A 27,303-nucleotide genomic window follows, 5' to 3' on the forward strand; every position below is an offset into this window, starting at 1 on the left:
ATCTATGGAGCTCCAGTTAGTCCTAAAATCAACACAAAATTAGTCCATCCGGACTCAGAAAAGGGTACATAACTTTTTCTTTATATTACAGTAGATAATGTCTCAGGATTCAGAGCCTGGAGAACAGTTTATGGGTACAGCGACAATACTTCGAAAGATACCGTTTACGAAACAAGCGAAAGTAAGTTACTGAAAGGGATTCTGATTTTTAAGCGACCAAAAGCTTTAACCATCACAATTTTTGAAAGGAAATATTCGGGAAACCTTTTCATATTGTTACAAGATTAAAAACGAAAGCTTTGCTCACAACTTCTCCGTCATACTCAGGATGAGAAAGCGCCTCTCATAAACCCGAAAAATTCCGAAATGTTCATTTTTATGCTCGAATTAGCAGGAAGGGAAGCCGGCAATCTAAAAATTTCAAAAAGAGATAGGAAAAATGTTAAAAATTCCCTCTTTAACTTACCACTCATCTCTTCACAAAACCTTGATTTTTACACTTAATTTCATCCCAATAACTAAAAATTACACATAAAACTTCAACACGAATCATCATAAGTTCCGAGATAACCTCACATGGAAACAAAATATTTTCCAACCACCACACGCACACATGCAAAAGTCGCCGATAACTGTAAGTATGCACGCGCTAAATCGCTATGATGGCACATATGTGCGCATCCACTTTAAAAGTTCTTGCGCGCTTATCCGCCGAATGCAAGCGTGCGCCTGCACCCACCGCAGGTCGAGCGCGTCGCCACCGTCTTTAACTACTTACCCGCGAACGCAGCTGTGCCAAAACTTCGGCAATGTCGCCATGTTGACATGCATACATAAGGCTTGTGCAGCCGCGCGCCAAGCGGATTTGCGCGCCGCCTTCGTCAACGCCCTCGCCGCCAACCTTGATGTCGCATACAGCTGTCGCCGTTGTTGTTGTTTTTGTTGCTGGCGCTGATGCTGGTGTTTTCGCTGCAGCAGCTGTCGCTTTGCGCGCTGTCAACGCGTAGACGTTTTTTATAGCCGACGGTGTCGGTGTCGAAGTCGGTCTCGCAGGAAATATAGGCGTTGCAGTAGAAGCTGCCACACTATCACTAACAGTTGGCGTTGCTGTTCTTCCTTTATTTCTTCTGCTGGCGCGCTGTTTGGCATGCATACCGCGTTGCCTGTAGTCTTCTTTAACGCTTTCGCTGGCAATGTCATGTGTTGACCGTGTCGCCGCTGCTGGTGCTGGGTGGTGCGGTGCAGTAGTTGACGCCGTCAGTAACGGACTATGGAATTGTAGGCGTTTCTTCGATTTACCATTACCCGGCTTGTCCATACTCTGCACCGCAATGCTGTGTTCTCCAGCGTTCACGTCACCCCCCACGCGCCTGTCGCTGTTGCTGGCTTTCAAGCGCGGCGGCTTTTTGGGCGCATCACCTGAAACCGATTCCACGTGTTGTTGTGTTGGCGAGCGCTCCATTATCATTGTTTGCTGCTGTTGGTTTACTTGTTTTTTGTTCGCCACGCGCGCGTGTTTTCCGCCGTTTCTTAAATTTGTGTTTTCGCTTATTATTCACTTGGTGTGTTTGGCGCGCGTTGCGTTGCTTGCGCGTCTCAGTCATTTTCGCTCAATTGGCCGCATTTTACACAACAAATACACGCAAATTATTATGTTCGTTTTACGGTTTTATATTGCACTAGTATGCGCGCGTTGCCTTTAGTAGATATATAAGTTGAAAAAATAAGTTAAGGTCCATTGTGTTCTCTACTTAATCACAATGGCGCGGAGGCTTTCCTTTTCACTGCAGTCTTTACATGCATTACTGTCAATGTGTGCACTGTTACGTAAACACAAACTTACATTTTTTTTACACATATATGCTAGCGCCTGTGCTTATGCTACGCGAAATCCCTTAAAAGCGCTTACTTCACTTCACTGAACTCGATTGAATCGCATTACAATCAGCTTAAAGTCTTGTCTTCTTTTCATCTCTACAGCCAACGCCGCGCTCAGCAGCGTGCGCTCGACTTACTTTTTGTAGATGCCGGAGCACGTAAGTACATGCCAAGCATGCTTTTAAATAATTAAGAATGCACATACACAAATTCGCACACACACATACACACACTCACGCTCTCGCACATATTCGCGCAGCATTTGCGAAGGCGACTTATGTGAACAGTGTGAAAATTGTTGACACCCACTCTTGGCTTCGCTTTTCTTGCGCTACACTACCAAAATCTCCATGCGGGCAAATCCAGCCGAAAAATACAACAACGCAAATTACAAAAACAACCAGCTCTCGCCAGCGTTGTCACCTTGTGTCGCGCACAGTTTGCCGCGCCAGTGTTCTCCGCGCCGCTGATCAATTCACGCCCGCGATTTCACACGTCTCATCGCATGTGTCACGTGTGCTTGTAGTATATGTATGTGTGTGGGTGTATATGTGCATGTGTGGCATAGTTAATCGCGCGGAAAATAGTTTTCACTACAGTTCGAGCGCAGCAAAGCAGAAACCGAAATCCATTTAAATAGATTCCGTTGTAACGAACTTCACTCTCACACACACACCCATATACAGCGACTAGGACGTGCGTCGGTATTTTTGGCCAACAGTTTCCTTAAAATTTATATTTTCTTATATAAACTAACCAAGTTGCCGCTGAGGAGTTTGTGAGCATCTCTGGATAGTTTAAAATACTTTATCGATTTTTATACGCTTCACCAAAGCAGGCTTCGCTGAGTTGATAGAGAATTCGGAATTTCTTTAAAGATTTACACTAAAAATTGTGTTTAATTGAAATTTTAAACTCATTTGTATTTTTAACTTCAGTTTTGTATGCCTTGGCAAAAATGCTTTCTGATATATGGCATCACTACTCGGATAAGTTATGAAACAAAAATATCTAAGTAATATCCTATACCTTCAAAATAGCCAAACCTGCTGAGTAGAAGCCAACAAGACTGAACAACGTTTACAAATCGTTCGGCTTTATTACAAAAATTCACGTTCTTTACATAATATGTTTGGTGCGCTTCGCTCAACTTATGGTCAACATAATCGATCTACTGGGCATACCGTTCGCAACATCATCACCCAATTTGAAACTCAGCACTCATTATTATATAATATTCGACCGAATAAACCACGTGGCAATACGCAGTGAAGAAAATATAGCAGTATACACAAAGACCGTGTTGGGTCGATTCGGTGCCGTTCACAGCAACTTGAATCGTCGTATGAAACAACATGGCGCATTTTTCGTCGAGATCTTAAATTGAAAATGTACAAAATACAGTTTGTGCAAAAATTAAAGACATTCGACCTTCCCAAGCGATATCGCTTCGCTCTATGTGCTCTGGAAAAGTTCCAAGAAGATCCGAAGTTTTCGAGCCAAATTTTGTTCATCCATGAGGCTCATTTCTGGCTCAATAGGTATGTAAACAAACAAAATTGTCTCATTTGGGATGAAGAGTAATCTGAGGAAATTCAAGAGCTGTCATTTCATAAAAAACAACGATTTGATGTAGTTTGTAGGCAGGTAGAATCATTGGTCTTTATTTCTTTAAAAATAATGGCAGTAAGAACATAACCGTCAATGCTGATCGTTATCACGCCATGATAAACGACTATTTGATGCCTGAGAATGACGTTAATGATCTCGGCGACATTTGATTTCAACAAAACGGCGTCACTTTCCACACATCGCATTAATCAATAGATTTACTGAAAGAAGACTTCAATGAGCAAATAATTTCACGTGTTGACCCAGCCAATTGGCCACCAAGATCGTGTGATAACACACCGTTGGACCTTTTCCTGTACGTATATATTATATAATGTCTGAAGTTATGCGGACAATCTCGCTTCGATTCAGGCCTTGGAATGCTCGAACGAATCATCGAAAATTGGATTAAACGGATGGACCATCTTCAAAAGATAAATGCGAAAGAGGGTTCTTTCGAATGATTGTTTATTAATTTTGAAATTTCTGTTTTTTTAAGTAAGAAACATCGAAACGGATCACCCTTTCATTTTCTCAAGTTTCTCTTGACGCGAAGTTGTACCAGTAAATTCTTCGCCATAGATAGGAACACGTAAACACCTTACTCGGTCCGGACTATAAGTTGGTCTGGGTAAAATAACGGCTTTCTTTTTACTAGGCGTCAGATCAAAATAGTTTCTTAAAATGTAAGGAAAATATATATTCATAATTGAATATATGTAAGTATGGACATTTCTTCGCTTGTCAACTCAAAAACTAAAATATTTATGAATAATTTCTGTTTTGCTGACAGCCAAGCTTCTTCTACCACTTTTTCGCTTAAAATCACTATTCAGAAAACTTTCAGCGCAGCGCTAAACGCACGAAAGCCCGCAAAAACTTGTGCTTGCCATCAGAAAGGAAAGATGAGTAAAAGCACTGAATAAATTGCATGTAAAGTTGAGGTAAAATTGATAATGATATTTATGCTAAACGCACAGCAATACTTTTTATGCCCGTTATTCTACAGTAAAATGGAGAAAAAAATTGTTTACAAGAAATGTCAATGAGCGAAATATATTTAACAGCTATGCTTCGGTGATGAATCGAGTTGTAAAGTGCTGTAAGGATGCAAGGAACAGGGATGTGTAGACGCGCTCCAATTCTCACGCGCACTGAAAGCTCTACAGAATTGTATGGGAGCAAGAAGAAGCAATGCAGACAAAGACACAAATATTTATTTATAATGGAAATATTATTTTCTTGTGCTTTTGTAAAGAAATTGAAATTGAAGAGACGCGCATCATGTCTTCTAAGCAAAGAATAAAGAACTCAAAATGTTTGCTTCAAGGTTCTCTTCGAATCCCTAAAGTATGCGTGTATTCAAATATTAATGCTGCCCCTAAAAGCACCACTACTTGTTTGCATTCCCTCCAATACCGCTGTTCGCAAATTCGAAAGGAGTGAAAGTATTTTAGCACTTTCGCGTACATATCAATCAAAAAAGCGCACATTATTGGCAACTCGCACGCTCTTCGTAATCCACGATAATGAATTCGCAAACGTGTTGAGCAATGTGTGAGGTGAAATGTGAATTGCGAAGCACATGATATTCAAGGTAAATATTGAGTGAAATAGCGCTTTACCAAAGTAACACAATTGCGGCTTGTCAGCTGTCGATTACACTTGAAATTCGCAGTTCTTGCTGTTGGAGTCGAAACATTTGCGTAATCAGTCAAATTTCGCCATTGAAGCGCGAGTTAGTGGTCTGTCGTAAGTGTATTATATTTTTTTGTGTGCAAAGTTCACAACTTTACACGAGAATTCTCTAATGCATACGAAAGTTTAGTTATGATTGACATTATTTGCAAAAAGCATTTTAGTAAGTAAATATTTTAAGAGTTAGAAACCTTTTGTTTCTTTATTTTTTTTTCTGCTCGCCAAAATGTAGGCAATATCTTTCTGAAGGTTGCTTTTTTTTAATGCGTGCATGTGTGTCTACGAGCCATTTTGTTTTGTATATTTGCTTATGACAGCATATTGACGGAGCTACCCAAATAATACCTAAAATTCAATATTTGTTAAAATACTTTGGCATTTTCATAATTTTAGTAGCAAAATTTCGGCTATTCGGCTAATTTCTCTCCTCTAATACTTCAATAACTCAGTAAACGTCTCTTCCTCCATACAAGCCATTTCAGTCAAGCACCTAATTGTAGGCAACATTTTTAATACGTTCTCAGTTTAAGGTATACTACATCTCATCTAGCCATATATTTCAGAGTCAAAATACTTTCCCTTATAGATTAGAGAGTATATAAAAAATACATGAAATAAACTAAGAATAATAAAAATATTGCACACATTTTAAAGCGCAGACAAAAAGAATGTGTCTAGAATTGTTATCTATTCAATCAATTAATTTCATATTGGTTAATTTTTCTCAAGCGTGCCTGTAGTAATTATTGCAAAGAAATAATATCTCACAAATGTGGTATACATATATGCAAATATTACTACCTTTATTTCGCAAGCATTATCGATCTAGAAAGGTAGGAAAAAAGCTGATTTAGAGCTTAAGAAGGAAATCTGAAGTGAAGTGTTCTGTTTCAAACTTTTCTCTTCTTAGAAACTGATGCCCCATGCCAATGATAGTGGACACTTAGCAAAGATACCCGATAATACCTTTACTCCCCGATTAATTTAAGTGGAACTTGTTTGAGAACTGTTTGTCATCTTTTTTGGTGGTTTACCTCCAATTGGTCGTATAACATCAGGTTGCTAAAATTGCTAAACGAGTTAACCATATCTTCGGAAAAGGAATGTTTCGCAGTTCCTATAACCATATATTGGTTTTACCGTTTCGAATACATAAGCCAATGCTGGGTCAGTACACTCCGCATATTTTCTCTCTCAATTCTAATCTAATATAAAGTAATTTAAGATTTAGGCTCCACTAAATGTAGGAAAGTGCGAAATATGTTTTCTGCGATGACACAAATAAAAGTGGAATTGGAATTGGAAACTAACTCATACAAACACAAACCTGCCGAAATTTAGAGCAAAACATTGAAATCTTCCGACAATGCAGGCCCTTAGGATAAATTATACTGACCGACTGACATGAGGTCTATGCTTCCTGGTTATTAGTAATGACATATGGAGACTTAGTTTAATTTAAGCTGAAGTATTGATCATACAGAACATCAACGCTTTTCGTGAACTCTAGGAGCCATTTTATATCTAATTTGGATACTTCATTTAGTACCTTGAACTGCGAATCTCCAAGATATTTAAGACGAGTTCTAGATAGTGCTGGACAGAAACATAAGAGACGCGCCAGAGTCTCCCTCATGCCTACCTCTCTTCAATTTCTACTTATGTCCATCTGGCTCGCAAGCGATGTCAATAGGTTGTGACCTCTTATTAGGCCAACAACTGTCGTACAGTCCGTTTATGTGTGTAAAAAGCATGCGTGTTTTCCTTCGAGGCTCTTGCACATGATATTGAATATCCTGCATGTATTTAAGGCATTCCATCTCGTTCTGACCCGCCCGTCAGTCGGAAATTTCATTGTGTATAATTTTTAGTGATTTCCTTTACAAAAAGTAGCCAGTTGGAAGGCAATTTTGAAAATCTTATCAGCTATTTCATTTCCTATTCCTTTGTGGCCGGAAACCCAGTATATATGCAGCCGCTTCCCGGTAGCCGCTAACTCTACTGCCACCATGCTTCTAAGGGCATTCCTTGAGTTAAGGCAATGTGAGATTATTGCCTTGAATACTCTTCAAATACTGAAAATGTATTACAAGATAAGTGCTCTCACCCTGATAAGTTCTTAGAAGTATGTTCAGTTTTTACAACAACCTTTTCTTGTCAGAAACACAGTAGGAATTATAAAAGGCCGACAGGTTCTCTAACTTAGTGGTCTGTACACCAAAATTCGAACATCGAATGCAAACCAAACATCAAGTCTACACCCATGACTTTATATTTCCGTCATTCCCAAATTCCATTGTTACAATTTTATTAGAAATTAAACAAAATATGGAAGCTCTACTCTACTGTGAACGCATTAATATTCTTCACTTGTTACTCAGCCCAATACAGAATACAACTAACGGTATTCCATAGGCTGCATCGGTGTAAATCAACAACTACTAGAACAACGAAAATTGTAAAAGCTGATAGATTTACAAATGGGTTGCGTATACGCACCCCACAACATCGTGTAATGTACTAGGCAAGTACATAAATAAATATGTTTATACATTTAGACAACTCGTTACTAACCAAACTTTGGCATTTGCATTAGCTTGTCACCTGAACGTCCCAACACACACATACATATATACATAGGCGCACACCCACACGCAGACATTTTTGTATGATGTTTTCAGCAAAAGCTGGGCAAAATATGCTTATGAAAATGTGTGTGTTTGTGTGGTTGTGAGTGTGAGCCTTTCAACAACAGAGCCAGGGTGTGAACCACATTAGCTCAATTGCGTGTGTGCGTGTGTGCGTGTGTGTGCTTGTGTTTTAAGTGGTGTATGTTGCGGAGTGGCAAATTTCTATAACAACTGACAGCTGTCATTTTAGCTAACCCCTCACCATAATCGCAATAACAACCGAGCAACAGCAACAGCCGTTACAATAGCAGCAGCAACAACAATAACAACAACAGTCCTTACAATAGCAACAACAACAGCTCTTACAATAGCAGCAACAATAACTACAGCAACGTCTACATGCCACATCTACCAATTTGAGTTGAAAAAGCGCAAACATGTTGTAATGTTTGCACAAATAACCCAAGCAAACAATCGAATACACACAAACACAGACGCACGCACACGCATATATGCATGCGCACATATGTCACATACCCATAAGTTGGCAACACTAACTGCCACATGTCCAACAGCCTGCGCCGCAAACTCAGCTGTGCGCATGTGTGTGTGTGGTAAGCAAATGCAAACGATTGCCAGAACATAATACATATGTGTATATGTGTGTGTGGGTGTTTACACCGAACGAGCGTGGCGCAGCTGTCGGTGGTTTCCCCACTTAACACTTAATTGAAATGCTACTTAAAATGCCACTTTCGTTGCGAGACATCACAGCGTCACAAAAAGGTGGCATCACAACACCATCAATGCGCACCCCGTTTATGCAAGCCACCAACACAACTACCTGCCCATCACAGCGTCGCTCTGTGCCAGCGTGAAGCGTGTGCGCACCTGAGCGTGCCTATTGCCTTGTTTGCGATGCTGTGGACCATCAATGGGAGTGTTTGCTTAGTCAGTGTTGTCCTTACATTTTGTTATAATATTTTTCACAGCCCGATGGAGTCCTCTACAAACACATACTAACACATACCCACATAGACATACACTACTCTCCGTGGTTGACAGGCATTGGCGTGCATCTCTCATGCGAACCTGGCACTCGACGCCCGCTACATACTCACACACGCACCTACCTAGCTTCACATATGCGTAAGTATGGGGATGTGTGATGCATGTTGGTGGCACACGACTCTTTGAGCATCACTTATGGATATGACACATTTGTTTGCTGTTGTCGGTTGTGGGTTGTTGACGTTTTGTGGCGCATTTGTGTGCGTGTGTGTGCGTGGTTCACCGCTCAATGTTCATTTTGCGGCATTTGGTCCCCAAACTTATAGACTAAACACACACATACACATATGTTTTTTACACCGGTGTTTGATTACATACGGATGCACTTAGGTTCACACTGGTTTATTTATTAGGTTAAAGGCCTCAAGTGGTTGAGTGTTTACCTTTCTTAAACTCATTGAAGCGTTGATTCTTTACACACACTCTTTTTTTCAACAGCAAGTTCCGTTTCTTATTCCACAAAAAGAAGTAAGCGAAAGCAAGTAAACCGGAAGGAAACGAAAGGTACTGCAAATACCACAAGTGCATATAAAGGAGGCCTCAATTGAGGTGAGTAATGGTGTAAAAATATATTTCAACCAGTAAGATTTTTCTCGCATCATTCTCTTTCTTCTTAGCGTAATGTTGCAGTTACGAAAATCTTTTTTTAAATTCTGCACAAAGCACAGGAACTTAAGGCTTTAGGACTTGAGGAAATATCTGCATGGCAGCCATTTATTACTAGGAACCGTTCGCTACAAAGAAATAAATACACGATTTAAAAATAAAAAAATTTTTCGGCACTATAACCGTGTGTCGGTCTGAGCCGAGAACACACACCTTCCCAGTTGCTTCTATCATTTGCGAATAACAGTTCTCTCGAATGCTTCAAAAGCTTTCTCATCTCGGTGCCTTATCGTTCATGTTCCGGTTGATAAGCGTTGTTCTGTGTTTGATAACCCAGCTAAGATTATTGTTGGAATTTAAGATGGTTCCGAAATATACATGAACCTTTACTCTTTCAAATGTATAATTGGCAACAGTGACGTAGCCCCCAAGATACGAGGTATTTTATATGTGACCTTCAGGTACTTTATCACCAATCCTTTTCTACTTATATTATTTTTCTAGGTTGAAAAAGTCTGCGCTAGCGGCCCGGTTTGTTGCGGCCTCATCGACTTTGGATAAGTAGGAGTTCAATCTGCTACAGTTTCCAAAACGACCCTGCGCAATTCTCGATTCTCGCGGCAACTTGAGCTCATCGCCTGCAATGGGTGGTAGTTTGACGCCATTCCCTGAGAGGAAGTTGTTGAAGCTGCTTATGGCTCCACTGTGAATGGCGGTCAATGCATGCCTGAAGTTAGTTGCGGCAAAAGTTGGTTGGCGTGTTATCTTATGACATCGACGTAGTTGAGGAAGGACGTCTTGATGCTCCTAGGGGGCGGCTACGCTTCAAGCAGCTGCCATTAAGGTTCAGATTAGCGACACATATCACTTTTTCCGACATTATACTGAAGACGAGGTACGAAAATGAATCACCCTGATACATGATAATTTCTACGAAATTTTCCGCATGTGCTGCTAGTGGCTTGAGGATTTTATTGCGGTTCTGAACTTTGGCAATAGATACGGTCGTGTGAGGAGTAAAGAAGCACAAGCTGTCGAGTGTCACACCTTAAATCTTAGGGTTATTGACAGTCGGAATTGGTCGATGTGATAGCTCCAATACAGAGCAATCATTAGATTTACTACTTCGAAGTGTAGTCTCCTTCATAGAGGTAGACATTTATTTCGCAACGATAATAAAATACGATATGGGCCGCTTTGCCACTTTGCACTAATCTACAGTACAGAATTCGATGATGGAAATGATCCAAAGAGGCCTACAAGTTACTCCATTAAAACGATCTCCGTTCCCGAATTAAAAGAAAAAGTGTCTGTCAATTTTTGAAATATCAAAATGAAATTTTATACACGTCCTTTTCTTATTTCTAAAACCGGCAGTATCTGATCTCTAAAATCTACCATACAAACTGACCGATAAAAATCAAGTTCTCGTGCGGAATAACTTTTTATTTGGCAAGATATCTACTCAAAATTTGGCACAGATATTAGTCAAAGATACCTGTATTAGTCATTAGTTGCACTCTCTGAAATGATTTTGTAGATCGGACTACTTTTATATGACATTGAAACTAGTGGATTACTATGAAGATATTTTATACCCTTTTATGCTATAAAAAAAGTACCTATTACAGGTATAATAGCTTTGGTGCAACTGAAGTTATAATTTTTTCTTGTTTTTAATCTAGAGATACCTAAAAGACTCGCACCGATTTTGTCACATGCAGCGCGGATAATCCTTCGTTCCTCATTTCCAACCTTGCACATGAAACTTTTCAAATAAAAGTGGCATACATCTCTCCCTCAACTAGGACAGCCATTTTGTGGTGAACAGTGCTAATTGGCTCCACATATGGGTGGAATACCATGCACTTGTCGACGAAAGTTAGTGAAGAAAAATATGCACTTTTCAGTTTTATTTCAGCGAATTCGCTGCTGTTGCTTGAGAGCTTCATGTCGAACAAATATTTGCTGACAGAGAAAACCGAAGATATTTGTAAATAATAACTGTGACATGATACAAACTAACATAGTTATTGTTTTTGTTGTACTTAGCAACAACAAATGAGCTAATTTAATTAAGCATTTTAAACAGCGCTCACTTTTCTTCAAATTTTACAACGCAACTTTTCAAAGCAAATTATTGAAGAGATCAATAATAAAATATTTACTTTTAGACAGAAACTTAGTGGCTCGTCATGCCTTTGAGCTACGAAAACACGCATACATATTTAAGGAATATGTGTATGCATGTCTGCCTGCATATAAGAAAAGTTTTTTTTCTAACGCACACAAACTTTTAATGGCGACTCCCCAGAGCCAACGCGTGGCAGCACTAAAACTTGTAAAATATCTTATAAAGTTAAGCCTTTTCTTTCAAGCACAATAAACTCGCGAACTGAAGAAGTTTCGTAGTGACAGCAGAAAATAATGCCGAAAAAACCCGTTTATTGTTTCAAAGTACACTAAAGTTGACAAAATTGACGGCGCGCAACGCGCACCCTTCACACACCCCTTGCGTATAGTGCCACACTTGCCATCGAATGTTGCAACGATTTCGGCCACAACAATTCGATTGCAGTTTTACGCGTTGCTTGTGTCACTTTGGCGTTTCACTGGACCGCGACGCGCAACAATTTTTTTTTGTTAATTTTTTTCGAAAGCACTCTCTTTATACACGTCTTTAATGGGCACGCACTGATTTTTTCTTCTTTTACTTTTTTTTAATTTTTTTTACTTTTTTCTTGTAAATATGTGACAGAGCAGCAACGCGGCGCCAACAACAAGAATCACAACACAAAACGCTTCTAAACCGACGCACTTCCTTTCCACTCGCGCTCTTCGGCACACTCACGTCCGCCCCGCTGCAACAGACCCACACATTTTCTAATAAAATTTGCAATCTTTTATTGGCGCCGCCGCCTGCACCCGCCGCCAGCTCGAGGGAAATGTAGGAACGCTGTAAAAATTCCGCTTTTCTACTCGAAATATTTCTTTCAACTATTCGATTTAGTTGCAAGCGCATACACACTACCACTGACACAAACAACAAACAACAACAACAGCAATGGCTGCTTGCATTCTCTCACTTATAACTGTATTGGCGGAAGTGTAAGCAAAAACGCTTCGTATTTAGCAGCGCCAGTGCCTTTTTCTAAGAGCGCTTGTGTGTGTGAGTGTGTGACTTTTGAATGGGTGTTGGAGCGCGCCTGTGTGCTGTCCCTTATAGTATACTATAGGTGTTATTGTAGTGGCCCATTGTAGTCATGGCAATCCGTGTGTGGTGTCCACGCACAAGCGCCACACTGCGCGACTGGGCGCCCACACCCCGACAGACAAACACCCCGTCCGATAGCTCAGCCACTTCGAAGCAACTGCCAGCATTTGCTGAAGCCGCAGCGCCGTTAGCTCGCCACCACTTGGCTCACGGTCAGCAGGCGCGAGCGCTAGAATGGGTTGGACAGCCCGACCGACTGAGTAGCTCTCGTGCTGGTCGTGGCGTTATTGTTGCCGTTGACGGCATCGGTTAGTTGAAAATTATGGCTAAGTTTAGCCCTTCTACTTAACTTCGCTACGTTTGAGTTATTAATTGGAAAACGCTTGTGTTTATTAGCTTATTGCCGAGGCATGAGTAAACTGTTGTATGAGTGAAGTTTTACGGTGAATACACACACACACACTGACTCACATGCGTATATCGATGTGAAAATCGATTTTCAAGTAATCACGCACATTTCATGAGGAATTACTGCGCTATTTCGGGAAATTTCATAAGTCACATAGCTAAGCACAAAGAGCAGCAAAGTTCTAAGAAATGCTTAATGAATCGGTTTCAAAATTAAGCGGTTCAGCTGTTGAGAACTGAATTTACACGAAATAAAAAGCCACTACTTCAGACTTTTTCAATATTGGTAAGTACTCGTATAGTATACTCGTAGAACTTGGTATAGAGGCTCTAGCTTTTGCAAAGTAAGTGGAGTTAAAGAAACGTAAGTGAGCCTTTCTTCCCACTCACATAGAAGGTAATTGAACGATTTCATTGTTTCGCTAAATAGAGTTTCGATTCAAGCGCTGTTCGCTTAATTGAACTGAAAGGAATGGTCTAACAATTATTGTTTCAGTATCTTATAACTAAGTGAGCTCCAGTTCCAGGTCAACTAACAGAATTTGTGTGAGATCTCTTTGTCCCAAAATTAACCATAAGAGATCCTCCGAACTACGTGCACATAGTAAATTTTTTTTTATAGTAGGAGGAAGCATCGGAAGCCGGAGTGCGGGACTTTAATCCGCTAAACCGAGCCTACTCCCATCTCATGTCTCTCCTACAGACTTATCAAAATCAGAGCTGATGCTTTGCTGACAGCTTTCCATTTTGCAGAGGACTCACACATAAGTGCAATCATAGTTTCCTCCTTGAGACTACCTCCAAGTGTGGATTTCAGCTTTTCCCTTTCACTTGAAAACCGAGGGAAGTCATAGAGTACGTGTTGAGATATGGACTAAAGTCATGACGATATTTGTATTGGTAGCTTCTAATGCACCCAAGGCCACTGAGTATTTGGGTCAGTGGGAGACCCAGGTCGCCAAGTTGTCTTGGCTTTTGCCAGACTTAGATGGAAATATCTCGGTAGATACACCTTTGAAGAACCTAGCGAAGTGACTGGGATTGATATTAGTCGACTTAATATATTTGTGGTAAGCTCATAACGTTTCGTCGATGTATCAGGAGGTGCACTTTAAGGAGTTTTTGGATAAAACAAAAGGCAAATATTTATCTAAGTGGAATCAGTCGATTTTAGATCAACCCTATAACCTAACCCAACTCTTTGTGCCTGATTTTACAAGACGCAGTTTTTCTCAGTAAAACTATCAAAGGTTTCCATTTCATTCCAAGTTATCATCATAAAAAAGATATTAAGTTGGAACTGACATCAAATCCAGGTTCACAGTATTGGCAAAGGGCAGCAAATACTACGCCAAAAGGGCTGCCGCACGACTTTTTGCTCGACTAAAAAATCAGTGACCACAACCACACTAAACAAACCGCTGCTACAGAAAAAGGTAGTAAAGCTATAGCAAAAACAGAAAACAACAATAATAATAACAATAAAAACTCAGATTTTTAAAATGTCAACATTTTTTATTAAGAAAACCATCGCTCAAAACCGTAACACTCACTCGTCGTTTTGCCGTTAAAAAGCGTCAGCTCATGCTGGTAGCCCACTTCCACAAAAACTATGTAATCCCCAAGAATATTTAAGCACTGACATATATAAAGTGAACACGAAGCAACAGTGTACTGCAGGCTACCACACCGCACCCGCTACCGGTGGCAACCTTTCCAAAGGAGGATGTCACTTTTGTGCCGTTAAGTGATTTTTAAATTCTCTCAAAGTGAGTATCGCTCAGAAACAGCATATTGTAAGCAATTTGTTGTTGTGATTTTGATTTTTCTCCGGGCCTTTGGATTTGGCTAAGCACCAGCAACACCGCCAACGCCACTACACTTGGTCATTTGGCGAAGTGGCATGCCACACTAACAATAATGGTAATAACAACAACAAAACAACGGCGAAGAGTTGCATGCCTGCCGGTCATATGCCACCGGCCGAGTCCTGCTGCTGCACACGAGCGATTTGCATTGTACAACAACTCACCAAGCCGCATTGCGAAACAAAGGCAGCGGCGGCAGTTGCAACGGAGGTGGCAGCAAAACAACCCACATTAACAAAACCATCAAAATGTACAAGTAGGAGCACACTTTTCGGTTTTATGTGTTATTTAGCCTTGTTTGTTGCTGTCAAAACGTCAGCTCTGCTGCTAGACAGCAGCAGTCAGTGTGCGGTTGTGAGGCGTTGTGTGGCGTGCGTAGCGCTGTGCCGTGGCACACAAAGGCATGCAGCAGCAGCAGGAGCAGCAGCAAGAGCAGGCGCAGGAACATCGCAGGAGCGGGGCAGTGGTGGCAAAGCTCGACACAACCAAGCAAAAGCGGCTTCTCGTTTTTAAACGCTCTGACAAGTGCACTTAGTGCAAGCCCCGCACAGACACACACAACCACACCCACGCTACAATGCTCTGGCGCTTGTTAGTATTTATTTTTATAGTTGTATGTGTATGTGTGTGCAAACAAAGAACAGCATATCGCACGTCAACTGATGGAAATTTCGTTGAGTTCAACTTGACAAGCAAAATTGTTTATCCGTGCAGTTTATTATTTTACGAGGCATATGACTGATACTTTGTAACTTAACGCAGTCACACACTGTACGCACATGCAGACATACGCCTGGGCACTATGCGTTGCGTTAAGCCTGGTAATGGACGATAGTAAGTTGTTAGTCAAGGCATTGTGTGGTTACCTTCAGCAATGGCATGGAGGTAACTTGAGCTTAATGCGAGATATACCAAAGTTCTCACTTTTCCTCTCAGCTTTGCTATCGATAATGAGCCGTTTACATTCGAGTAATGAATGTGAGTAATTAATTTCATCCCGTTAATGAAGCTGGGATCCCGAGCTGCAAACGAACCGAGTTTTACCGAAACTCTTTAACTCAACAAACACTAGTGCGCGGCCAAGAGACGATGAACCAACCTATTCTAACCATATCTCCCTTAATACCAATTGTTTTGATGAAACTCTCATTGAGTACGTATATTGGTATGCTTTGGAAACCCAAAAACCTTAAGCCGCGGCGAACGAAATTTCTTGATCAGTATTACCTACTTTTATTTTGCTTTCGTTTAGGTAAAGGGAATTTAATTACTTGTAATACGCTCGCCTTTCATCTAAACTAGAGTTTATTAAACACTTTGGAGTTTAGCAAAAAATCTTTTTTCAACTACAAGAACTTAGTCGTCCATATCAAACTTAAACTGCTTGAATATTGACATTAAGATTATATTACGTTCACATTGCTTGACAAACTTGAGTTTAGTGAACACTTTGGAGTCTGGTCTAAAAAAATTTAAGAATACACTTCTTTAGCGTGATAGACAGATTAGGATTCTCCAGTTTTCGGATCATATGGAGTTAAGATAAAAATAATTATCCATATACTCCAAACTTGCTTTGAAGGTTTGACAGTTGACACAGCAAATATACTCGTTTCAACATCATTTCTTTGTTTGCTACGAAAATTGTAATACCTGGAAGAAAACGTCGGGACCCTACAAAAAATATATATGCATGTATATATAAATGATCACCATGACGAGCCGAGTATATTTGGCCATGTCCGTCTGCCTCTAAAGAAGCTTTTGATATATCGATGAAATTTTGCACACGCCCTTTTCTTAACAATAAGCTGCTCATTTGTCGAAAAATCTATAACATTCAGCTGTCATACCAACTAAACAATCGGAATTTAGAAGTTGTAAGGTCATTTGGCGAGATATCTTCACGAAATCTGGCATCGATTATTATATAAGGCAATGGTGTCATCTCCGAAGAAATTGTGCAGATAGAGTCTCACTAGCCCATAGCTGTCATACAAATTGGCCGAACAAAAGTCATAAAATATCTTCTACAAAATATGTATGGTATAGGTATGGACATACCGTAGTCAATTTCAGAATATGTCTATTGCCAAGTATTTCATTCCATGCGCTTCTATTGACATGAAGTCACATCTGAGCCCCTTTAGACGAAAGACGCCCACCATAATCTAGAGATGGTTTAAATAAATGAATATTTTGAAAGTACTCTCACCCACTGTAAGAGATTTTAAAGCTCGGAATGACCCTTTTGTGTGGAAGCGGATAACCTTAGCTAAAGCGCAAGGCGATGGACTTTAGCAACACACTCACTATAAGCGTATGTATTATTTTTATATACATATATACATACACACATACATATAACGTCGTAAATTATGTGCATACTTTTTATAAATATTTATTTATGGACCGCACTGCTTGCATTAGGGTCACTTATGCAGTTAGGCGCGTGCTGCACTAATTAAAAAGAGCACAGCAGGCACATATAACTGTTCTTAACTAGTACACCGGGTTTCTTACTATACTTTTGCCAATTGCGATTACCCTTAAGCCTAATTCTGCACTTATTGCCAGCACTCCGGTAACGATTTCCCGTCGCCTTCAATTAGCTCGGCAGGGGGCGCACTTTTCACTTTTTGCCAATAAAATAATTTATTTAAAAGTTCTGGTGAATCTCTTGCAGTTTGTTTATTTCACGCATCTGCGTCTTCGCCCACTGCTGCCGCACACTTCTTTTGACGCTATTTCATGCTCAATTTCATTTCCTTTTACGAAGAAAATTCTCATTCGCCGTTGGCAGCTGAGTGCAGCACGCCGCGCCAGCTCCCTGAAACGTTGCAACGACGGCGGGTGGCAAGCGGCGAATGGAAAACTTTTCTTGCAGCTTTTCTTTGGCAAGTTGTTTTCATTATGCTGAACTTCAACTTAACACATTCGGTGCGTGCAACAACTGCCACGCGCTGCGCAGCGCCGCCTTGCAATGCGTTGCTTTGTGCCGCCTTCAGTGCTGGTGGCGCTGACGTTCGGAGCTGTGAGCACGGCAGCGGCACACGCAGTTTAATTTTGTTCAATTTCAACTGAGCTGACTGAAATTTGCACGATGTGTCGCTGCTCCCCACTCAAGAGTTGCAAGTAACCAACACTTGCACACCTACATATACACGCATGTAAAGTTTTCGTGATTGCATGCGTGCATTCAACTCAGTGCTCTGCATGCACACACAAACACACACATGCCACTTAAAGTATTGATGAATTTTTGCGCTGGAGAATGTGAAAAAAGAGATTGAAACTTCCGCAAGTCGCTCAGAGCCGCGCCATAAAACTAGAAAGTCTAAATCGTTTAGCCGCCTTTGCTGGAAGTTGAAATTAGTTTGGCGTAAAAGACTCAGCCACACCCACACACACTCATACATTGTTGCATGCCATTTCGCATATAACCAAATAACGGATTTTTATTCGCCTGAACAAACTCTAAAGAAAGTCAAATTGCTTTCGTTCTAATAAGGAAAATTTCGGAGGTATTTTTCGGCAGTTAAGGGGCCACGTGATTTGTTGTGGCGTTAACTAAACGCACATCTTTCTTTTTCGCAACCAATACGGGAAAAATTCATCAACTCTTCATCGTTACCTAAGGCAATCAGACCAAGCCTAAATCGGCTGATACGAAGTTTATCAATCGTCGCTGGCTTGTTGGCATAGGCCACAGACTTAACGTAGCCTCACAGGAAATAGTCTAACGGTGTCAACTCGCACGACCGAGGCCTATAGACTGGGCATTATCGTGAGATAACACATTCACCAAGCTCGGTTTTCAATAAATCGATTGTGACATTTGCTGCGTGGCTTGTGACGCTGTCTTGTTGGAACCACATATTGTCCAAGTCCATATCATCCAATTCGGATCAAAAACAATTGGTTATGATTGAGCGATAGCGATTCCCAGTCACAGTAACGTGCCAGTCTTGATCATCACGGAAGAAATACGACCCTATGACGCTGCCGACCCATAAACCGCACCAAACCAATTTTTACGGGATGCAATGGTAACTCATGGAGTACGTGTAGATTGCTTCCTAACCAATATCGCATATTTTGCTTATTGACGAAGCCATTCAGCCAGAAATTAGCTTCACCGCTGAAGGTGATTTTCCGATGAAAAAACTGGTCGTTTTCAAGTTGTTGCTTAGCCCAATCCACGAACATACAACAATTCTGTCAAGCCGCTTCAGTTCTTGGGACAATTTGATCTTGTAAGGATATAGACCAAGAACTTTTTACAAAATTCGCCACAAGGACGTCACAGAGATGCCCAACGCTTGAGAACGACGTGTGAGAGACTGATTTGGGTCTTCCTCAATTGATGCGCTAGCGATAGCAATATTCTCGACACTACGGGCACTTTTTTATCTCAATGCCGCAGGAACATTTTGTACTGTGCCTGTGGATTTAAATTTTTCCACTAGGCGATCAATTATTGATCTGACAGGACGATTATGACGATCATAAATAGGACGTTACGCTCTTAAAGTCGAGGCCATTGACTCCGAATTTCGGTAGCAAATTTTAATAATTTTGACTCATTGTTGGATCGTATATCTTCTCATGATAAAATGGCAAACTTTGCTGAAAAGAAATGTCGGAAGAACGGGAAAAAATAAGGCGCGTTTGCTGTCCCTCTCGGTCTACTTTTGTGGCGTTTTTATTGAAACCCCCATTATAAGTAGAAGATCCCTTTTTTACATTTTAATATATTGTAACTACAATAAGTAGCTCAATCGTCGATATCAGAAACAAATATCACCTAGTTAGTAGGCTAATATTAAGGTTAGGTAACTTATCTGTGATTATTTAGTTTCCAACCGACCAACTTGCTACACAAAATAACATTTCGTTATAATTAAAATAAAAAAGAACTCCGGTCCGGCTTATTATTGTAATGTTTGTCAACCCTGAATAACTAAGGTTCAGGTACACTGCAAATGACATGTGAGGAGGCTAAGGCTTGTCTTGTCTAAACTTACTGTTCAGAAAATGGTATTATTGGTTGCGGATCTGAATAAAATCCGTACAGATTATACTCAGACCAACGAGATGAATGCATAGAACGATGCGCCCGAAATCTCTCTCAGCTGCTACATTTATGGATGAAGAGATCAGCTAATATTTTGTGCCCAATATTCGTTTGCTGTGAGAGAGGTGAATCAACTGGAGACTGTACGGAATGTAATTCGCGCTCTCCCTTCAATGGAAGAGAATGATGAGCCATGCAAAGATTTTATTCGATAAATACGTTTGCCTTCCATCACAAAATGAAAATACTCTATTTGGTGCAAACGAATACGAGTATATTGGATATTACACGAAACTCAACAAAAAGGGCACATTAAATGTTCTCCAATAAATTCAGCATAATATCACAAGACCAGTAAAGCTCTATCAATCTTTTTTCTGCACACAAAATCCATAGAGGAAAACAAGCTACCAATGAATTTTGGACTCATGTTAAATATCAATTATGCCCCTTCGAGTGCTTGCCACTGCTGAAAGTTCAACTACTCGTATTTCGACAGCAGTTTAACTCTTGCATAAATATGTGATACTCGCATGTACATATGTATAATCCGACAATTTTTTGTAGTAAACTATTTTTTTCAAACCTGTTCTGACCAAGCCGTGAGTGTTTTGCATTCATATGCACATATTTATTTACACACAAAAAGCTTGTTGCAAGCATTTGGATTTAGTATTATTACCGTTAAAAGCTTCACACAGCTGTGAAAAAATGTGGCTTGCGTCACGATGCATCAATTCGCACCGTTATGTGAGAGCATGACGGAATGTACAGATTCGTACATGCTCGTAAAAAGTTCGTTTACACTATATTTCTGTATTCAAGCCCTGCAGGGATATACATATGTCAGTTCGAATGTTAACAAATTGTAGCTGATTTTTGTGAAACAATGTTTTTTCTTACTGTTATGGTCGACAAAATTGTTTTTTAACAATAGTTCAATTAGTAAAGGAAAGGTTCAAATGGAAAATAAAATGTTGTTGTTCGGTTCCGAAATTATGGTCAAACACTGTCGAATAAAAGGTGACAACAGTGAAAAAGTCTTTCAGAGATTCTTAAAGATGTACCTGAAATAATTCAACCGAACCCTCAAAGGAGACTACAGGTTTCGAAAAGTAGATTTTTTAAAGTGCTTTATTTTTATACCAAATATTAGTATAGTTTTCGTTTCCGGAACGCCAAACAGCTGGATTCGTTTGCACGTGAATTGTTTAGGCGCCGAAGGCGTTTAACTGAGAATTAGGGTTAGCTTTAATTGTGAATATAGTGTGTGCTCAACTAGTATTATCAGGAACCCTTGGAGTTCGTTCCAACCTGCTTATGCAGACTGGCCCCTCGGAGAGTATCGTGGTGGTTTTGGCTAGAACCCAAATATGGGAAAAACTGACACTTTTCCAGTTGAATGTGGATTTGCATTGCAACCGTTTGCCGAATCCAAACTACGTAGAGGTTTTAGATTTGCCCGCGATATGGTATACCTGTCATAAGAAACCGGTTATTTGGCTTGCCTCGAAAAATGAGCATAGTCTTGTCAGAAAGTGTGCTATAATACTTATACTTAAACTGATATATACATAGATTTCGAATGAGCTTTCTTCTAATAAAAAAAACATTTAAAGTTAAAGCGACAAATGTCACTAGTCATTGAGCATTGCTACCAGATCTTACCGGAGGCTTAAATCTGATACCACGGGGTGCAGTAAGCCTTTGGAGCTCGCTCCAATTTGCTCGTTGGGTTTGGCCCTTTGGGAAATTCGTAAACCTAAAGGCAGGTAGAATTGAAAATTGATAATTTGTCGGATCCGCCGATATCAAACCACTATAGCATTTAACTGCCATACAAAATAAACTATCAAAATCGAATTTTTTTATGGAAAACAATAAAATGTTTAGCGTTGGTCAAAAGTCGCGACATAAACCCAATACTCCAAAATTTTCCAACAGGGTTATTGCAATTTTTTTCTGGGCCAAACACGGATACATATGTCAGCGTATGTTGCAACAAAATATTTTATTAAAATTAACGAGCCATTTTAAGCAGCGTGATGCGCATTTTTAAGCCGACTGTTATGTAAAGTTAAGCATCCAAATATTGCAAGTATTTTTAAGTTCAACTTGCCACATTCTAATGATGCAATATTTTACACATACGACATGGTATTTATAACTACTTTTTTTAAATTAAAAAGTCTAGTCTATGGATGCCATGCCTGAGTAAATATCCACCAAAGCGTGTGGCACAAGCGTTAAATGCTGTGCATTTCCGTAAATCTTTTATATAATACATATATATGTATAAAAACAACAACAATGTGAAATCAAGCGAATTCCTTGATTAAATTGCTACCTATTGAATTGGCAAAGGCACTGTGGGACCTTCAAGTCCAATTAACATTTTAATTTTCCGATCTTTTTTTTGTCGGTTTCAGCGCAGTTTTCTTCTGTGCTTCATTGCATCGTTGTGGTGAGCGAAATCAAAAAGCAAACGAAGACAACAACAATCATTACACAACACTGAAGACAGTCACTGCAATCAACTCGATGCAATACCATTACAATTATCGCCTTAATGCATGGAGGATAATTGTTGGAAAGTGACTTTAAATGGCGGATGGACAATGGCTGGGTTGGCTGAAAGCGCTGGAGGATTGTGTTTTTTGTTTTGTTTACTTTATTTTTTTCTTTTTTGGCTTGAGTGCTGCACGAAATGAGGAAAGTGTGCAATTAAGTTGCATTTAATAAGGATATGTTCGCGCTTACATACATACATACATATATACAGATGAGTACACATGTGTTGCTTTCGCCTGGAATTGACAAAAGATGTCATTGAAAATGTGGCTAAGAGTGGTTGGACATACGTTAGGAATACGTACAGCCACGATCATAGAAAATGCATCACTAAAATATATCAGCAGTGCGTTTCGTTTCTTTTTCTTTATTTTTCTTCCTGTTTTCACTTTTCACACTGTAAAAAGTTTATTTTCCTGGACGATTCTGCTCCATGTCACAGGAAAAAAAGTGAGTATAATTTTTATTTTGTCCCCTAATCTCTGAGGTATTATTAAATAACACTGCATTCAATTTTCCACATTTCCTATTTTTTAGACAAAAGATGTACTAGAACAGCATGAGAATCCAAAAAGCGAGAGATTTCGCAAAGCAATTCACAAACTATATATGAATAATATATATAATGGAAAAACGTGTGGAATCAGTTTGGTATGATTTATTATCGCTCTGAACTTTGAAAAAGTTGATTGAGTCAATGCCGCGCCCCGTTGAAGCAGTAATAAAAGCAAAAGGGGGATCAACAAGATCTTGTTAAATATTTCTAATAAACTTTTGAAAAAAATATATATGTTAAAATTGTTTAATTAATAAAAATGTTTTCATAACAAACTAGCGGGTTGTGCTGTATACTCAAACTCAATACTATAAGACCATGTCACGACCTTTTCTTTTCTATTTCTTTGATTTAATGAAAGAAACAAATAAGTATAATAGTCTGCAAAAACAAGCGGAAGCGTTAACTTCATAATATTGTAATGTATGTTCTATGATCGTGGCTGTATACTGTATAAATACAGAAGTAGAACTCAACATACATATCATCACCTAAAATGCAAAAACACATAACTTCATATTTCACAAGTTTACAGGCGAAGGAAAAACAGAATAATAAAAACCACACATATTGAAACAAAATCTTGAGTTTTGGTTATAAAGTAGTTATATATTGGTTATAAAATGGTTATATATTGGTTATAAAATGGTTATCTATTGGTTATATCTGATAGCGAAAGCTTAAAATTTTATCCATGCGTGCATGTAGTGAATCGTAAGCAATGAAAAGCTCAATCTTGATTTTTTTGAATATTTTGCAACGTTTTTTCTGGTTTCTAAAGTATTATTTAAGTTATTTTTCTGAAACGCTTAGCAGATATCGCAACTATCGGCATTATAAATGAAAAGCATGAACGATTAATGAAGTTAATAAGATTACTAGTCAAGAACACAAGCTGACCTATATCAATATTATTCTTTTACAGAGTGGGTTTTTTTCGCATAAACTTTTGCTAATAGAAGCTGCCACTATGACCCATCCGAGATATTAAAATGTAGTATTTCAATACCGAAAATACTTTCGCTGCAAAATAAGTGGTTCTCTAAAAAACAACGATTCCTTATCGTGAAGCATGAAATATTGTATATGTGAGAGGGTTATAATATTACAGCAAATATTCCAATAAGAACGCTATCGACAAAATTGAAATAAAGCGCTGCCAGCTATTTAAATATTTTTAATGAAATTTACAAATAATCGTATGGGACATGTTTAAGAGAATCCTTTCGGACTTATGGAAAAATGTCACTTTTACTAGGATTTTTGTAGCCTAAGCAAGGTGTATTCAAATTTGAAAATTCGCAACAACTGTAAAGAAATATCGACGACCCGTTAAATAATCAGAATGACGAGCTGAGTCAATTTAACCATGTCGGTCTATATGGAGACGTCCTTTTGTACTCAGGGAGCTGCTTGAGTCCCCGATCGGACGACTATACTGTATATCTGCCAAACATGCTGACCAATCAAAAACAAGTTTTAGTATGGAAACCTTTTTTATTTGACAAGATGCGTTCAAAAATGAAATTGTTAAAGTAAAAGGAATATCTAATTATAGTAGCGAAGCAATTAGGTCGGTAGGTAGTTTTAGGAATGATTCCATGCGCCTAATCATATGTTCAAGGGCGTAGAAATATTTTCAAAACCATTGGTAGCTTTTTATCGCAAAACAATCACAAAATTTCTAAAATAATAATATTTTTTTAATCTAATGTATATCTAAAACATTGATTAATATTTATACTCTCTACCGATGTTACAATATTTTTGTTTATAAATTTTATTTTACTTTTCGTTAAAAATATACATATATGGTATTTTATGATATAGATGAATAAGCGAACGGTCTGTTGTATAATATTCCTCTAGTTAACTAACTTAAATTCTTAGAAATCATATCAATTAAGCCTTACTACCCCGAAAAGTACAAAATATGGTTCTTAAAAATGAAATATAATTATTTACAGATTCATAAATTTAAAACACTCACCTTAAGTTTGACTCAAAACTTTGAACAAATCTTCAGCCGACGAGCAGCACAACCCAAGCTGTTGAAAGAAGTGAATAAAGCATGAATAAAGAAATTAAAATAAACAAAAAATTTAAAATTTTAAAGTTATAAAATAATTTTTCCAATAATACAAAGCAAGAATTTGCAATAAAATCTTTAGAAATCACAGCTAAGCGCTAACACTGTAGACAACTACTTAACGGCCGTCAGCAGTTCGAAGCACTAACCGAACCGCACAAACTGTCTAAACTAAATGACGCTCGAGAAGCGACTCCAGCAAGTAGATAACGCTCAACAATGTAGCAAACTTATGTAGATGCAACACACAAAAATACAAAAATAAAAAATTTGAAAGAAATCAAACCAACACGTGCAGCCGCGGGCAGGCGTATAAGCACACAACAAACGAGCAGCGGTCAACGCGGCGTATACGTAACGTGTCAAACAAACTCCGCTGACAGACTGACCGCAAACAGTTTACACTTGCTAGCCGCAAAGCAAAACTAGCTCAGGCTGATTGCGGCGGTCGAAGCAGTTAGCCAAGCCGAAAATTAAACCAGCACACGTACAACAACAACAGCAACAACAATAGTAATATTATGAGCGACAAGCGGTCGCTTTGCAAGGATAAAAATAAAAACAAGAACAACAACAATAAGAACCACAATAAAATGAGGCTAAATGGCTAACTTGAAGATTTATTGAAAATCCGATGAGCGCAACACACACGCACAAACGAAGGCGATAGTGTGCCTGTGGATTTGAATATGTGTATTGACACATACATGGCCACACGTGCATATTTGTTGTTGTATATAGTACACTATATTTGTTATTTTTACACTTATGCAGTCATGGAGTACATACAGCTTTGGAGAGTGTGTTGTTTTGTTTTTGTTGTTTTCCACATCGGCGCTGCGCTCCAACGCTTTGCTTTACCTTAAGCGCACTTTGCCGCGCCACTCATTTCTTGAAGTTGCTACTTCGCTTATTGTCCCGTGCTTTGCTCGAGCACTTAGCGACCGCAAAAACAGCAACAAATCAAATACAAGCGCATACAAATAAACTAACACACACACACACAAACCGAGAATGACCGTCATCAGCTGGTCCCCATTGACCAAATCCGACCGCAGTGACCCGCAGCACCTTTCACCGAAGTCAACAACCGAGCGGAAGGGGTATTTCAACAGCAAATATTAAACACGAGCAACAACAACAACAAGGGAAGGCGAATACTAAAAATAACGAAAAATTGTTGTGTACAGAGACGAATTGGTTACGCCACTTTCGATTGTCGGGCCAACAGCGCGCTTCGACTCGAACTCCAACTCCGACGCTGGCGCGAAGGTGGCGGCGAACGAAAACGCATAAGCGCCGCGTAGTGAGTGTGTACACATTTCGGTCGCCGCCTCAGCGCGCGTCTTAAGAGCGGCAGCGATGCGGAAAAACAAGAATTAAATGCATGTAAATTTGACCTGCTTTCGCGTACTCAATTCCCGGCCACAAAATACTACGCGCGCAACGTAAGCGCCAGCATTTCCGCACCACCAGTAGCGCTCGCTTGGCCTTAAGCCGCGCCGCCGTCGTCACCGCCACCGCCACCGCGCTGTATGCTTCCGTTTGCCATCTTTGCTTGGCCCATATTTTCTGGCTTGGCACTCTTACTTTCTTGCACTTGCCACAGTGTGTTCTTTTGTTTTCGTTTCGCTTTCACCTGCCGCGCACACAACTACAAACAACTACATGCAATGCTGGCAGTAAAACGCTTAGCTTGCGTGTCGGTGCCGGGCGGCGTGGCGAATGCGAAAGGGGCATGAGGTGGCAGCTCGGCTGTGGCAAGTGATATTGAAATTTTCAACGGCAGTGGACAAAAACAAAGGCGCAGAAAGCAGCAGCGCGTCGACAACTAACGGTATCTGCTGCGGGTAAAGTTGTGCAAGTGTGGCAAGCAAAACTTTTACTTTCGTCTCGACTTTTTTTCGTCTTATTTTTTTGCTTTCTATTTTCCTTAATATGCACATGAAACGAAAACTTGGCCGCCGTCGGCGTTTGCATGCCAGCGCCGCTCGTCGCGCAGAGCGGGTGACTCGGTCAAGCGAGT

The 27,303-nt window shown here is 39.7% G+C and overlaps 1 protein-coding gene across 4 annotated transcripts in view; it reads right to left on the reverse strand.

Annotated features, from left to right (window-relative positions):
• Nucleotides 1-25,692, reverse strand: part of LOC105227654 (protein phosphatase 1 regulatory subunit 12A) — a 103,317-nt gene extending 77,625 nt beyond the window's left edge. Inside the window, exons 1-2 of one of the 4 annotated variants that reach the window (XM_049447711.1) lie at nt 12,229-12,531; nt 779-1,697 (exon numbers count right to left, since the gene is read on the reverse strand). In XM_049447711.1, the coding sequence (XP_049303668.1) occupies nt 779-1,468 (690 nt within the window). In that variant the 5' untranslated portion in view covers nt 1,469-1,697; nt 12,229-12,531. Of the gene's footprint in view, nt 1-778; nt 1,698-12,003; nt 12,532-25,178 lie in introns of those variants that run through there. The other 3 variants (XM_049447710.1, XM_049447712.1, XM_049447713.1) reach the window with 3 other exon arrangements.
• Between the last annotated feature and the right edge of the window lie 1,611 nt (nt 25,693-27,303).

The sequence above is a fragment of the Bactrocera dorsalis genome, chromosome 2, assembly GCF_023373825.1.
Source record: "Bactrocera dorsalis isolate Fly_Bdor chromosome 2, ASM2337382v1, whole genome shotgun sequence".
Classification (NCBI taxonomy): domain Eukaryota; kingdom Metazoa; phylum Arthropoda; class Insecta; order Diptera; family Tephritidae; genus Bactrocera; species Bactrocera dorsalis.